Here is a 14,388-nt window from a genome sequence, read left to right as displayed (position 1 = left end):
TTCCATCAAAATGTTTTCCAGTTTTCCCAGTGGTTCTTGTTAAAAGGGGGGGGGGTGCAAGGAGGGGAGTCCTTGTTATACTAATTTGTGGTTTGGGGTTTATTGAATAGGAGGCTATCAGGTAGGATTGCATCTGAGTCTTGCTTATCTAGTTTTTTCCATGGACTGACTTTAAATTTTTAAACCAGTACCAAATAGTTTAGAGAGACAGTATGGTGGAATTGAGAGAGAGACAGGAAGACCCGGGTTTAAATTCTGAATATGTTGGCTGTGTGAAGTAGGGCCAGTCATTTATCCTCTTGGTGTTCTAGACAGAGCTCTAGGGATCTAAGCTGCTGAGAAGGTGCCCCCTATATTGATGGAGGAAGTTTCCTCACTCAATGAAATCATGGATTTAGTCCTCATTCCTAATACAAATGGTTTGATAATTGTTTTATTTATTGTTTGTATTTATATTTGTATATATATTGTTTGTATTTATTGTCATTATTTATTTATTGTTTTTGAGATCTGGTAAAATTTTGTTCATTATTTCTCTTGAGATTCTTGACCTTCTTTGTTCCTGTGTGACCCTGGGAAAGGAATTTAACCTCCTTTTGTCTCAGTTTCCTCATTTGTGAAATGGAGATAATACTATCTCTCAGGCTTATCAGGATCAAATCAGACAATAATTGTAAAGTATTTTAGCCGAGTGCCTGGCACATTTTTGTTGTTATTCAGTCATTTTAAGTTGTGTACAACTCTTTGGGACACCCATTTGGGGTATTCTTGGCAAAGATACTGGAATGGTTTGCCATTTCTTTCTTCAGTTCATTTTACAAAAGAGGAAACTGAGGCAAACAGGGTTAAAGTGACTTGCCCAGGGTCACTCAGCTAGTAAATGTCTGAAACCACATTTGAACTCAGGTCCTCCTGACTCCCTATCCATTGAGCCACCAAGCTGCCCTTCAAGATGCTAATTTATTGAACATCTATTATCAGCAGAGCACTGTTTGTAGGGTTTGGCCCCTTGGTTAGATAAGACATAGACTCATAGATTTAGGGCTGGAGGAGATCTTTGAGGTGGAGTTCCTCCCCACCCCCCACCTCCCCTTCAGCTTCCCTTCGGGTGTCATTGTATGAACTGATTGAGTGAAGACAGCAGAACTAGAACAATTTATATAATAACAACACTGTAAAAAAAACAGATTTGAAAGAATTCTGATCAAGAAATTCAGCAGAACTAATGATGAAATATGCTATCCACCTCTTGACAGAGAGGCTATAGACTCTGGATGCAGAATGAGCCATGGTTTTGTTTTGGTTTTTTTTTTGCTTGGCTTGACAATGCATGTTTGTTCTAAGATTTTTTTGTTAATTTGTTTCAATAGTGGGGGGAGGGGAAATGGGAGAGAAATATATTGATATTTTGAAAAAAAAATTAGGCTATTTTTTTTGATAATTCAAAAAAAATGTACTTTAAAGCAGGGGGGGGGAGGGAATGAAAGTTTCTTGAATGGAAATGCCGCAAAGCCATCAAGTGAGTGTGGGGACATTGCATCCCCACTTAACTCATTTATCATAAAGGGGGACAGCGAAGGGGGGGGATCTCCAATGCCCCAGTCGGGACAATCCCAAGAAAACCCAAGAAGGTTAGCCACAGGGACCGAGGGGTTCTGATTAGCACCTTGTTCATTGAAGCATTGATTAAAGTCAGAGCAGTAATTTCTGGTAACAGGCCTCCCTGTATTTCACCAAAGGCGGTTTAACCAAAGCAGACAGCGCCAGAAAGAAAAAAAAAAGCCCCCAGTGCGGCTTTGCACTTTACTTAGAAATAGACTTAGACTTAGCGTCTTGTGACCTTATTTTGGGCACCCTGTCTCTGCGGATCAGTAGAGCCAGCACTGGCTTCTGCCACCCACCCAACACTGAGCTTCAAGCATCCTTCCAGGAATGAAAGTGAATCAGAAGCAGCAGCAACACATTCAGGGCAAGCCCGACTGCGGCGTCTGCGCACTTCAGGCAGTGTGAATGTCACTGCCTCTTCTCCTCCTCCCCTTCCCCCTCCGCCCCCCGCTTCCCTTCCCGACCGAGCTGCACGCTGGGAGTTGTAGTTCTCCAACTTGGGGGCGAGACTGCGGCACCTCCAAGGGCGAGACTACAAATCCCGTGGAAGGGAGCGAGAGTCGTGCCGGGGCGGGGTGCGGAGAACCGCGGAGAGGTTAGGAGGAGGTTTTGCTTGACTCACACGTGGGGGCGGAGAAGGGCCAAGCTTAGAACCCATTTCCTGGCAAAAGAATCCCTTTTAGCTCAGCTGGTCTCCGGCTAGGGAAGTCCCTAGGCGGCCAATCTTCTGGCGCCTGGAGAAAACCAAAAAAGAAAAAAAAAAAAAGAAAAAAGTATAGAACGTCTCCCCCTCTATTATTAATTATTATTATTTATCTTGCGTGTAATCCATCCCTCTCTAGTGCCTCCTCCCTTTCCTGCTTCTCCTCCTGTTGTAACATGCAATTAGCGATCCTGCAGCCACATTTCCAGGGGTGCTAAAGTTCATTTCGCTTATAGCCACCATGGGGAATGGGATGAACAAGGTAATGTATGTTTCTGTTTATTTGTGCTTGCTTGTCTGTTTGCTCAGCTCACCTCTGTAGGATTGCGAACTGGGAAAGGTGTAGGAAACCTGTATTTTCCTTCCTTCTTAGCCCCTTCCCCCTGGTTTCACTCCCCACCCCGCCACCCTCCGCCCTGCATCTTCCTCCTTTAATTGTTCTTAGCTAGTTGTCGGAAAAACAAAACAAAACAAAACACGCTTTGCTTCTCTGTTCAGACAAATGTTTGCATCTTTAACACTGGCTGTAGGTTTTTAAAAAAATACTTTAAATATCTGTCTGGGGCAGGGAGGTGGGTGAAACTAGCGGTGGGGAGCAGAGCAAGGATGAGACGGATCCTTAAGCAATTTTTTTTTTATTGGGGCGGGTAGAGGTCAGCGCTGTTGAAAATCCCCCGCCCTCCCCTTGGGAAGGCTTCCCGGCAAACAGCCCCCAGGCGTTTGCCCGGCACGCTGGATGCCTTCTGTGGCTGAGGACCACTTGTTCTCACCAACCACCGTGCCCTTTTAAAGCTATTTACACTTGCTGGGCTAGGACGTGGTTCCGACCTGTCCCCAGCGGGAGCGCGGTGGAGCTGAGACCTTGTGGTTTCTTCTCTCTTCCCCTGCCCTGCGAGGCTCTTTAAACATCGCCCACCCATCTGGTGGGTCATCTGGGCGTCTTCTCTGCTGTAATTTCCTTTATCTCCTTGGGTACCTCCCTATCCTCCACCCCCCCCCCCCCCGAGTTTTTTTGTGTGCGGGTTTTTTCTCTCTCCCCCTCCCCCCCCTCCCCCAATGTGCCTGTAGAAGTTGCTTGGGACAGCTACCTATTAGGCTGGTGGTGGGTGGGACCCTTTTTAAAAGACCGCTGCCCATCTGGGAGGAATCGAATTCAGAATCAGCTTTCTAGTCACAGTTTGTGCATGGGTTCTCCACTATGTGGGAAACCTGTTGTCTTCCCCCATCCCCACCTCCCACTCAACCCCACCCCATCTGCCCTGGCTAATGACTGGGGCCAGAACGTAGAACCTTGGCCGCTTTTGCTTCAATAGGACCCATTTTTCTCCGGCCCGGTGCTTTTGTCTCCTTGCTCGTCAGCCCCACCCTGGGCTGGTCCAGTTTCCCCTTGCCCCACCCCTAGGCGGGTGTTACTCTCAGGTCCTGTGGCCTGGCTGTTCCTTTGACGTCTCAGGAAGGTGGTAGAATCCAGGCTCTGCTCTTGCTTCTTGGGAGGATTGTAATGAACTGGTAGCCAGAGATCCCTTGAAAGGAAAATGACCCTTTCCCAGTTAGTCTCAGATTCCCCAGATAAGTGCATTTATTCCATTTTTCAAATGGTCGGATTAAGTGGGAATTGTTTGCTTAGATTCTGCTTCTTTTAACTCTGGGGCCAACGTTCTCTGGCCCATGAGTGCTACCTGTGCAAATACCAAATAGTGGAGAGGAAAAACACAGATAGGGATAGTAAAATGAGAGAAAAGTACATAGCCCAAGTTGTCTAAATCCTTTAACGTTCCAAACTAATACCTGGTTTCCGAGAGTGTTACTGAGAAGTAGTGTGGGAAGGAATCGCTTTGTGTATTTGGTCCCGGATGTCACCACCCTGGTTCTGGTTCAGAGCATCACAGATCTAGAGCTTAGAGGTCGTCTAGTATTCCCCTCTCATTTTCAAAATAGAGATAACCAGGCTTAGGGTTTAGCAGGGCTGGGTTTTGAAGGTAGGTCTTACCATTCCAAGTTCAGCATCCTTTCTGAGAACCAATTGGAATAAGAGAGAGGAATACTTTCTCAATTTGGAGATATGCCTTTATTATGTCTTTCATTTCTTTGATTCTCTGCTTTAAAAAAAAGTGCCTGTCACCAGTTTGTGGGATAGATTAGGCTTTGAATTGATAGTGATTAAATTCTAGTGATTTCTTATGTTTAAAATGTTTCTTATTTGAATTGCCCCTGGTTGCCTCTGAATATTTAATTGATAGAACTGTTTGTTAGGTATTAAACTACATACAGATGAAAATGGTTTCAGGCATCCTACAAACCCCATAGTCTTTGTAAAAAGCAGCAGTTTTTTTTTTTAATTTGCCCATTTCTTCCAAAACTTTTCCAAGTCTGTTATTGTCGCTATTAGTAATTTTTCCCTGCAACAGCAGCACTAGGTAAGTAAGACATTCACCTACATTTTGTAAACAAAGGCACAGTGATTTGACCAAGGCCACACATATAGCTCTTGCCAGAAATGGGATCAGAACTGTCATCTCCTGGCTCCCTGACAGTCAGTTACGCAATTGATTAGGTCCGTGCTTTGGGTCTATCAATTTGGCTGTAGTGTGGAGAATGGTTTGGAGAGGGGAAAGACTGGAACAAGAGACACCCCTTAGAAGGCTTTTATAATGAGAGACCACTTTTTGTCATGAGAGATGATAATGGTGATTTGGGTGACGCTTGTTTGAGTCGAGAGGAGGGGAGGATGGATGAAGAGATTGTGGAAATAGAATGAACAAGATTTGGCAGTTGATTAAATTTGAGAGTGCATGAAGAATTGAAGATGACTCTGGTGAACTTCAGTGATTAGAACAGTGGTGATGCCCTCAACAGATGCAAGTTTGGAGGAGAAGTGGGTCTGGTGAGAAATACAGTGAGTTCTGTTGAGTTTGAGATGCCAGTAGATCATCCTGTTTGAAATGTCCAGTAAGCCGTTGGTGGTCAGGAGAGAGATTCGGTCTAGAGACACAGATATGGAACTCAACCATGTAGAAATAATCATTAAACATGGGATATGATGAAGCCACCATGAGATGGTATTGACAGAAAATGGAGGGAATGCATTGTCTGAATGTATACTATGAGGGTGCTGTTCTCAGTGCAGACTAGAAATTAGTAGACAACTTCCAGGAAGCTTATTGGTAGTAATAATGGCTGTCATTTGTATAATACTTTAAGGTTTACAAAGTGCCATGCACGTTGTCTTATTTGAGCCTTACAAGGAGAGGGAGGGAGAGAGGGACAAAGAGATGTGTTGTATAACTTGCCCTGAGTTTCTTGCCCTGTTATAAATGTCAGTAAGAGGCAAGATTTGAACTCAGGTCTTTCTAACTTCAACACTCCATTGACTGGGCCACCTAGTTGCCTAAGGATTGATCTTGTCAGAGGTATACACTTGCTGAATATTAAGTTTATTCAAAATCCGCACTGTAGGTAAATACAGTTCTTTGTGATGCCTTGGAAAAATCTTATAAGACTGTGATAAGAGTTGAAAGTGTACAAGATTCTAATCCTGGCTCCTCTGATTGTATCTGTGTGGCTTTGAGGAAGTCACTTTGCCATCCGGGCCTTAGCTTCCTTAGCTATAAAGTGAGAGGGTTGGACTAGATGGACTAGATGGACCTCTAAGATTACCTCCGGTGCTAAATCTATTATCCATTGACCCCTTCAGTCTCTGAGCATCTGCTCCTGAGTGGGGGGAGGGGGGGCTACTTGCGTAACACAACTTTTAAAGGTGTGTAGGGCTAACCTTGGAACAGTCCTATGAGGTATCTAGTTAAGGTATTTTTATCCCCATTTTACAGATGCAGTAAAAGAGGCCCAGAGAGTTTATTTCCTGAAGGTCACACAGTTGATGAATGGCAGAAACACAGGCTCAGTGTTCTTTTCACTACATCAGTGTAGGGTGGTGCTTCCTTCAGTCCGTGAACAAAAAGTTTATGGTCCTCTTGTTGGCCAATTTCATTATCAGTCTTCCATAATCATGACTGGTCATTGCATTGATCATAATCCTTTACAATTGTTTCAAAGTTATTTGTTTTTACAGTATTTTTGTGGCATCACTTATCCTCCTGGTTCTGGCCATTTTATTTTGTCAAAATTGTCCATTTGTGTAAGATTAATTCAGCAAACTTTTTTTATTAGTTTATTTTTAGTTTTCAACATTCACCTCCATAAGTTTTAAATTTTTCCTCCCTCCCTCCCCAAGACGGCCTACAATCTGATATAGGCTCCATGTACACATTCCTAGTAAACATATTTTCACATGAGTCATGTTGTATAGAACAATTATAATGACTGAGAGAAACCACGAGAAAGAAAACAAAACAAAACAAAAAAAGAAAATAGTCTGCTTTGCTTTGCGTTCAGACTCCATAGTTCTTTCTCTGGATATAGATGACATTTTCCATCATGAGTCCTTTGGAATTGTTTTAGGTCCTTGAATTGCTGAGAAGGGCTAAATCTATCAAAGTCAGTCTTCACACTCTTTGTTTGTTACTGTGTACAGTGTTCTCCTGGTTCTGCTCACTTCACTCAGCATCAGTTCATATAAGTCTTTCCAGGTTTTTCTGAAATCCACTTGCTCATCATTTCTTATAGCACAATAGTATTCCATTACATTCATATACCACAGCTTGTTCAGCCATTCCCCTTTGGTAAGCGCCTATTGTGGGCAACGTTGTGCTACAGTTTGACCTCCAGCAGTGATTGTAGTTTCACATGTTGTCATTTTCATTTGTCTGACTTTTGACTCATGGAGTGGTTCTATCATCCTTAGGAAGATCGGCGTGGTGCAAGGCTCTGGCCGAAGAGCAGAGATGGAGGAGGCTAAGACATCTCTTCTGGGAGCTGTAGTGCCTAGTCTGCTAGCAGGAAAACCCGAGTTCTTGTCTGGGCTCGGAAACTTAGTGCAGCACTGGCTAAGTTACTCAAGCTCTGTCTGCCTCCATTTACCTAGTTTTAGAATGGGTACAGTAATGGCATCTCTTTCTCAAGGTTGTTCTAAAGAAAAGGTGCTTTGCAAACCTTAAAGTGCTATTACATGCTAGCAATTACTATCTTTATTATCATTATTACTATTACTACTATAAGCATAGTTTTTGCTAGTTTCAAGATTTTCCTGTTGTGGATAAAATCAAAGATATTTATGAATCACAGGAAGACCTAGGAAGGAAAAGGAACATACTGCTCTTGGTGGCAAATGCCTCGTGTCTTTCATGATTCTATGTCTGTGTGGCTTCATGTAGGTGGGGTGGCCCAGTGGAAAGAGTGATGGCTTAGGAGTTAGTAGACCTGAGTTTGAATCCTGTCTCTTGCTTACTAGAGGTGGGTTGGCCCAGTGGATAGAACACTGGGCCTGGAGTCAGGAAAATGTGAGTTCACATCCAACCTCAGACTAGGTGACCCTAGGCAAGTCATGTAGCCTCTGTTTGCCTCAGTTTCTTTAATTGAAAAATGGGGAGAATAATAGTACCTACTTTTCCGGGTTGCTGTGAGGACCAAATGAGATGACATTTGTAAAAAGTGCTCAGCATGGGTCTGGAACATAAGAGGTGCTCTTTAACTGCTTATTCCCCTTCTCTCCCCCCTACTAACTATGACTTTGTACTTGTCACTTAACTCTCAGTGGCTTAGTGCCTTCACCTGTCAGATGAGTGCATTAGACCAGTTAACGGGGGAGGTTCCCCTTTACTTTCCCAATCTTTATGTGTGACCTTTGATTTTTGGTTCCTTGCCCCTCCCTCCTTTCCTTTAAAAGCTTTTTAAAAAAAAATGGAAAAAAAGCATAACATTAAAATTCTGCATGCATCAGCTTTGAGATCCTTCCCTGTATCATTGCAAACCTGTTGGATCTGTGGCCCAGTGACATCAAGTAACCATCTATAACATGTAATCCTTTGGGGAGACAGCTAAATCTTCTTCCTGCTTATATACACAGTGACTTGGAGCTTCAGGGAAGTCATCAAGCCCCTGTTGACTTTGAGGAAGGAAATCCGGTCTTTCTGGTTCCCAGTCCTGTTTATTGAGATATTTTGTAACTTGGACCTGTTTGGATTGGTTATTAGACCTGGCATCCCAGAACCACAAAAATTGAATTGAGAATTGGGGGTGAATGTGTGTGCTTCAGATAGAATTCAGGTGGGGGGGATACAAATATCAAGTACGAATAAAAAGATGGGGATTTTTTTTTTTATGATAAGCCCGATGTATTTCTTCCTTTTGAAGCACTTGGTCTGCTTTGTCCATGCCATATTACTCTAACAGCATAGTACACAACCTCCGAGAATGGAGGCATTGCTCAGGATTCAGGCATCTGTTGCTAAGAATCATTAGGAAGATCTCAATATATTAATAAGCGCCGCCATTCCCTTGGAAGGCCAGCGCCTTCGTTATTTATCCACTGACAATTCTTTTTTGTTCCTTTCTGACTGGTGTAATGTCAGAGCTTCTCCCTTTGTTTTCGAGGCGGCTTGGGCTAAGGTTTTGTCTCAGCTACCCTCAAGGCCTTATTCTTGTAACCGTCACAGAAGAGTTCTCTTAGTTTTGGAGTCCACCCTTTTTTCACTGTTCACTAGCTACTGCTCAGGATTTTCATCCCTTCTGTGGTCGTTCAGTACAAGCTGTCTTTCTGTGAGAAGATTTTCTTCCCTTTCATTTTCTTTTGGTAAGGCTGCTTGTGTTTACTTGTAGCATCTGAGACTGTCACATAACGAGATTTTTATTTTACATTTTGCAGACATTTAGGCATATAGGATCATAGGTTTATAGCTAGAGGGGAACTTGGAACTCACTGATTCCAAACCCCCTGAGGCCCAGAGAGGCTGACCGATCTGCCTAGGTTGAAGCAGCATTTCCTGAGTTGGAATTGGAATTCAGGTCATCTTGATTCCAAGGCCAGTGCTCTGTCACAATGCCTCTGGACTCAGCTGTTGATTTAGTGGTGAGGTGGTTTTCTCACTTTCCCCAGGAAGGTAAGTTTTAAAAGGTATCTAAGAAGGCATAAGCTTTAGACCTTCCAGGAGTGGGGAACCTGGGGCCTCGAGGCCACATGTGGCCCTCTAGGCCCCTAAGTTCAGCCTATTGACTGAGTCCAAACTTCACAGAACAAATCCCCTTAATAAAAGGATTTGTTCTGTAAAACTTGGACTCAGTCAAAAGGGCACATGTGGCCTCAAGGCCCTCAAGTTCAGCCTATTGACTGAGTCCAAATTTCACAGAACAAATCCCCTTAATAAAAGGATTTGTTCTGTAAAACTTGGACTCAGTCAAAAGGGCACATGGAAACTGAGGCTTAGGAAGGATAAGTTATTTGCCCAAGGTCACATAGGTAGCAAGTTGCTGAGGTAGGATTTGAGCCCAGATGTTCCGTCTCTAGAGCTAATGATTTTTCCATCATACCACACAATTTAATGTCTTGTCACATATAGAAATAAGGCAGCCATGACCCAAGTATTGAACTGGCTATCGTCTGGCAATCATAATTCCATCTCAGACTCTTGAAAGTCTGCCTAGGTTTCTCAGTCTGAACAATGGGACAATTTCCCCTTATTGGCCTCACACATATTTTAGCAGCGTAGCTTCATCTTCTAACAGCTTTCACTAAGAAATTAAAGTCTTCGCGCTGCATATGAGGTGCCCATTTTCATTTTGCTCTTTCTCAGTTATCTCTTCAAATCTGACTTGCCGCTTCTATTTCCAGGATCTTTGGTTGGCTTTTAGCACTCTGACGTGGCTTTGGTTAGTAACCTCCTTGTGGATGCCCATGGAGGGAAGCAAGAGAGAAAGTCCAGTCGGCTCCTGGCCATCAGCTTCTCGGGCTCTTCTTCCCTGTCTGGCATCTCTTATACCTTGCAATTTCCTCTTTTAGTGGTGGTTCATTCATTCAGCAAATATTTATTCATTAGCTACTATGTGCAAACCATCAGTCCTAGTAGGCAACTCAGTCCCAGCCTTCTGGGAGTCTCTTCCTAGTAGGAGGTAGGAGCTAGACATATAGACCGGAGAGTTATCTGCAGAGATGAGGGTAGAAATTCTATGACTGAGGGGTGTAGATAGAGAAGACGGCTCAGAACAGGACCTTGGGGAATCAGGTTTGGGAACTGGGATGAGGAAAAAGAGCCACTGGGGTGAAGTGGCACCTGAGTTCTTCTAAAGGAGGTGAGAGGATTATTTTTTTATTCTATTAATAGCCCATTTTTAATTAGGATCCAGCCTTTTTAGTTCTTCTTTCAGGGACCAATCCCTATAGGTCAGTCAACCAGTCTCTGAAGGGTATGGAGATTGGGCTGGTGTATATGCTCCTCCATTTTGGGCACGATCCCACTCAACTTGGAGACCTTATCTCTGTTTGAAGTGTAAACAGAATTTAATCTAGATGAATTCTTGCCCTGAGGGAATAAACTCCTTCCAATGAAGTTTAGGGAGACCCAGCTCATGAAGAAGAAAACCACCTAGAGTGATCTCAGTAGAGGTGGGTTCCTTTGTCCCTGTTATTGGAGGTGACTGAGTCTCACGATCAAGCCATTTTCTCAGCAGGAGGAGCTGAAGATTTTTAGCCCACCGCCTCATTAATTTTTCTCGAATCAGGGTTGATTTTCATCTCTCAAGGGTACCCCCTTTTCTAAAAGTATGTTAAGCCTTCCAGTCTCTTCCTATCTTTGTCTTTTGTTACTGAGAGAAACCAGTGACCATCAATTTATTATTAGCTAGCCTAATTTATAAATTGATTATTAATTACCGAGAAACTCTGTCTCTCAGGTTTTTCATTCATCACAAAGGATGGGGATTATTGGAAGAAGTGAGAAGGGAAGATTCTCAGGTACGGAAGGCAGTTTTGGGGAAATAGGATCAGAGCTGGTAGGGATTTTAAAAACTCAGTGAATCTAATTTCTTTTTTCAGAGGAGAAACACTGATGTGAAGAGGTGAGGTGACTTACCAGGGTACTGCTAAGGGTCTGAGACAGTATTTGAACTTGACTTTTTCTGATTCCAAGTCCATCACTCCCCCAGATAGCTACTATAGGATCATAAGATCAAAGCTTTGCAACTGGAGATGACCCCAGACACTGTCTCATCCAACCTATCTCTTCAGGGATGGGGAAACTGAGGCGGGGGGGGGGGGGTTGTGATTTGACCAGGGTAGCGAATACCAGTCAGGATTTGAGCCCAGGTTGCGTGACAGGGAATAATATGAAATAAACTTAGAAAAGTAGGCATCTTCCCATGTGTTTGATAAAACTTGAGGAGGTGCTTTTGTTGTTCCAGTAATGGCTCTTTGCACGGTATACTGAGGCAGGGACCATCTTTATCCCATCAGGAAGTGCTGAGAAAAGCCGGCACACAGGTTGAGGTTTCAGTTGGTTGGACTGGAGTAAAATAAATGGAGGTTTTCCCTTGGAACTAGTAATATCTGAAAGCATATGTGCTGCCCTTGTGCTGACAGGAGGGTGTTGCTGGGATGTCAGGAGGGAAATGTCATTAATGCCGGTATGTTCGGTATGCACTTTAAAAAAACATCATACCATACATTGGAGCTGGCATATTTTTAGACATCCCAAACTGTTGGACATATTTGGATTTGAGAATGCTGGTGAGGTATGCTGGCAAATCAGAAAGCTTCTTGGATGTGAAGTAAGGGTGTGTGTGCGTGTGTGTGTGTGTGTGTGTGTGTGTGTGTGTGTGTGTAAAACACATGCCACCAGTGCCTTTAGAGTCTTGATTGTTTCTATAATCTGATTTTTGCGAGAGTGGAGGAAAGCCCTTGGCTTTTTATGTGACGTCCTGCTCATATATATCTGTTCAGGGCTCATCTGAATTTATAGATTCAGGAAAATTGAGTGAGGGAGAAGAAAAAGGATTTGGGGAATTTAAGGTGGCAGGATGGGCAGAGAAGAAAAGCCAAGAAACTTTGATTAGTAGTAGTAATTTTGAGACTGTTGTTAACACCTGCCTCCTGTCACCTTGATGAGAAGGCCAGAGAAAGGGCACCATACCCATACCAATCTAATTGCTTAGAATCATAGGATGTTAGAGTTTGAAGGGACTCTAGCAGTGTTCAAGTATAGGATTTCTTAATTTCTTAAGGTGTCAGGGGATCTGTGAATTTGGATGGGAGAAAAAACTTAAATCTTTATTTTCTTTATTTTCACTATCTTCTAACTTAAACTTTTATGAATGTTGGCAACAGTGTATGTGTATATGTGTATATATATATATATATATATATATATATACACATATAGGTACATAGACTTCACCAGACTGTCAGAGAGAGGTCCATGACACAAAAAGTTAAGACTGTCTGATCTAGTCCAACTTCCTTATTTTAAAAAGGAGAAAATGGATGCCAGAGAGAAGTTACCTCTACATGTTTCTACTCTGTTTATTTAGAGAAGATGCCTACATCTTCTGACTCCCCAGTCCAGTGCTGTGTCCAGTACACATGCATTTTCCTGTATGCCCAGGGTTCTTCATTGCCATCAGGTTACAGATTTAAAGCTGGATGGGACCTCAGAGTGGTTATCTGGATTAACTCATTTTACAAGTGGGAATGCAGAGAAGGCCAGGGGTGGTAGCAGGACCAGCTCCCAAGTTCAGGGTCTTCTCTTGGAAAGTAGGTCAATGGATCACCTAGAGGGAAAACAATTGGGAAAAAGTGACCCTGACCTTAGCTTTCATGAGTTTGACCATGACACTTGATCTTCCATAAAGCCCTTGGAGTTGGTTTCTAATGGATCTGTGGGTCAGATCCTAGATTCCTTAAAGCCTTTTGTCATTAAAGGAACTATGGAGTACTAGGCTTGTCCCAAGGGATGACTGGAAGCTGATGCTGAAGATAGTGGAGCCCAGATAGACTGTGAACACATCCAACAGGCTGCTCCCCTACCCCGTCCTTTCCTCAGTGCTAATGAAAGTTTGTCAGCCTTTGTCCCAACTTTGACATTTTTGTGTGCTTCTCTTTCCCCTAGATCCTGCCTGGCCTCTACATTGGCAACTTTAAAGGTGAGTGCTCCTGATTTAAAAGAACATCTCAAGGGTCCTTATCTGGGACTCAGAGACAGCTTTCACCTAATGAAGAAATGTTTTTAAGTGCATAAAATGAGATACATAGGATTACAAAGGAAACCAATTAATGCTGAAATACAGTTAGCAAACTATTTTTTTTAAAAGATAAAGTTCACAGACCCCCGGTTAAGAATCCCCCCTCTTGTTACTGCTGCTAATTTCTAGATGTCTACTTTCACCACAGAGGAAAACTTGGTTTTAATACTAACTCTGGTAGAGTATTGCCTCTCCTGCATACTCATTGTCAGCCATCTAATTGTGGTGTGAAAAAAAGGCAAGGAACCATGTACCAGATGAGTCCTTGTCGTAGATTTAGGGAAATTGTCAAGAATTCAGGATATTCTATAATCCAGAAACAAAAACCATAGAGACAGATGATATCCCACCTGCCCCTTTCCAATCACAGTGTATTAGATATGTTTGTATGTATCCAGTGTTTATGTATATACTGTATATACTGTAATCCCCCCCTCACCCAAAATCCATGATGAGGACTCATCTGGTACATGTATCCTTGCCTTTTTCTCGAACCATAGTTATTTCCCTTTGGGGAATTTCCCTTTACTCCCTTTCGACTGAACTTTTGTAATTTGTTGTCGTTGTTCAGTGTAGTTTAATTCATGTCCGGACTCTTTGTGGCCCCATTGGGGGTTTTCCTGGCAGAGAAACTGGAGTGGTTTGCCGTTTCCTTCTCCAGCTCATTTTACAGATGAGGAAACTGAGGCAGACAGGGTTAAGTGACTTAGCCAGGGTCACACAGCTAGACGATGTCTGAGGCCACATTTGGACTTGGGAAGATGGGTCTTCCTGACTCTAGGCCCAGCACGCTATCCACTTTGCCACTTAGCTACCCTACTTTTGTAATTAATAATAATTATAATCATTACCGTTATTATTGTTTATCATTACCTTTTTTTCACACTATAGCTAATTCCCCTTAATCCCTCTCATTTGAACCTTTGTAATAATAATAATGATGTATGTTGTATATA

The 14,388-nt window shown here is 42.9% G+C and overlaps 1 protein-coding gene across 1 annotated transcript in view; it reads left to right on the top strand.

The window, feature by feature from the left end:
- The first annotated feature begins 2,251 nt into the window (after positions 1–2,251).
- Positions 2,252–14,388, top strand: part of DUSP22 (dual specificity phosphatase 22) — a 78,656-nt gene continuing 66,519 nt past the window's right edge. The window contains exons 1-2 of the mRNA XM_036740803.1: positions 2,252–2,570; positions 13,300–13,333. Of these exons, the coding sequence (XP_036596698.1) occupies positions 2,550–2,570; positions 13,300–13,333 (55 nt within the window). The 5' untranslated portion in view covers positions 2,252–2,549. The remainder of the gene's footprint in view (positions 2,571–13,299; positions 13,334–14,388) is intronic.

Source organism: Trichosurus vulpecula, chromosome 1, assembly GCF_011100635.1.
Source record: "Trichosurus vulpecula isolate mTriVul1 chromosome 1, mTriVul1.pri, whole genome shotgun sequence".
Lineage (NCBI taxonomy): Eukaryota > Metazoa > Chordata > Mammalia > Diprotodontia > Phalangeridae > Trichosurus > Trichosurus vulpecula.
This window is presented reverse-complemented; position numbering and strand designations above follow the sequence as displayed.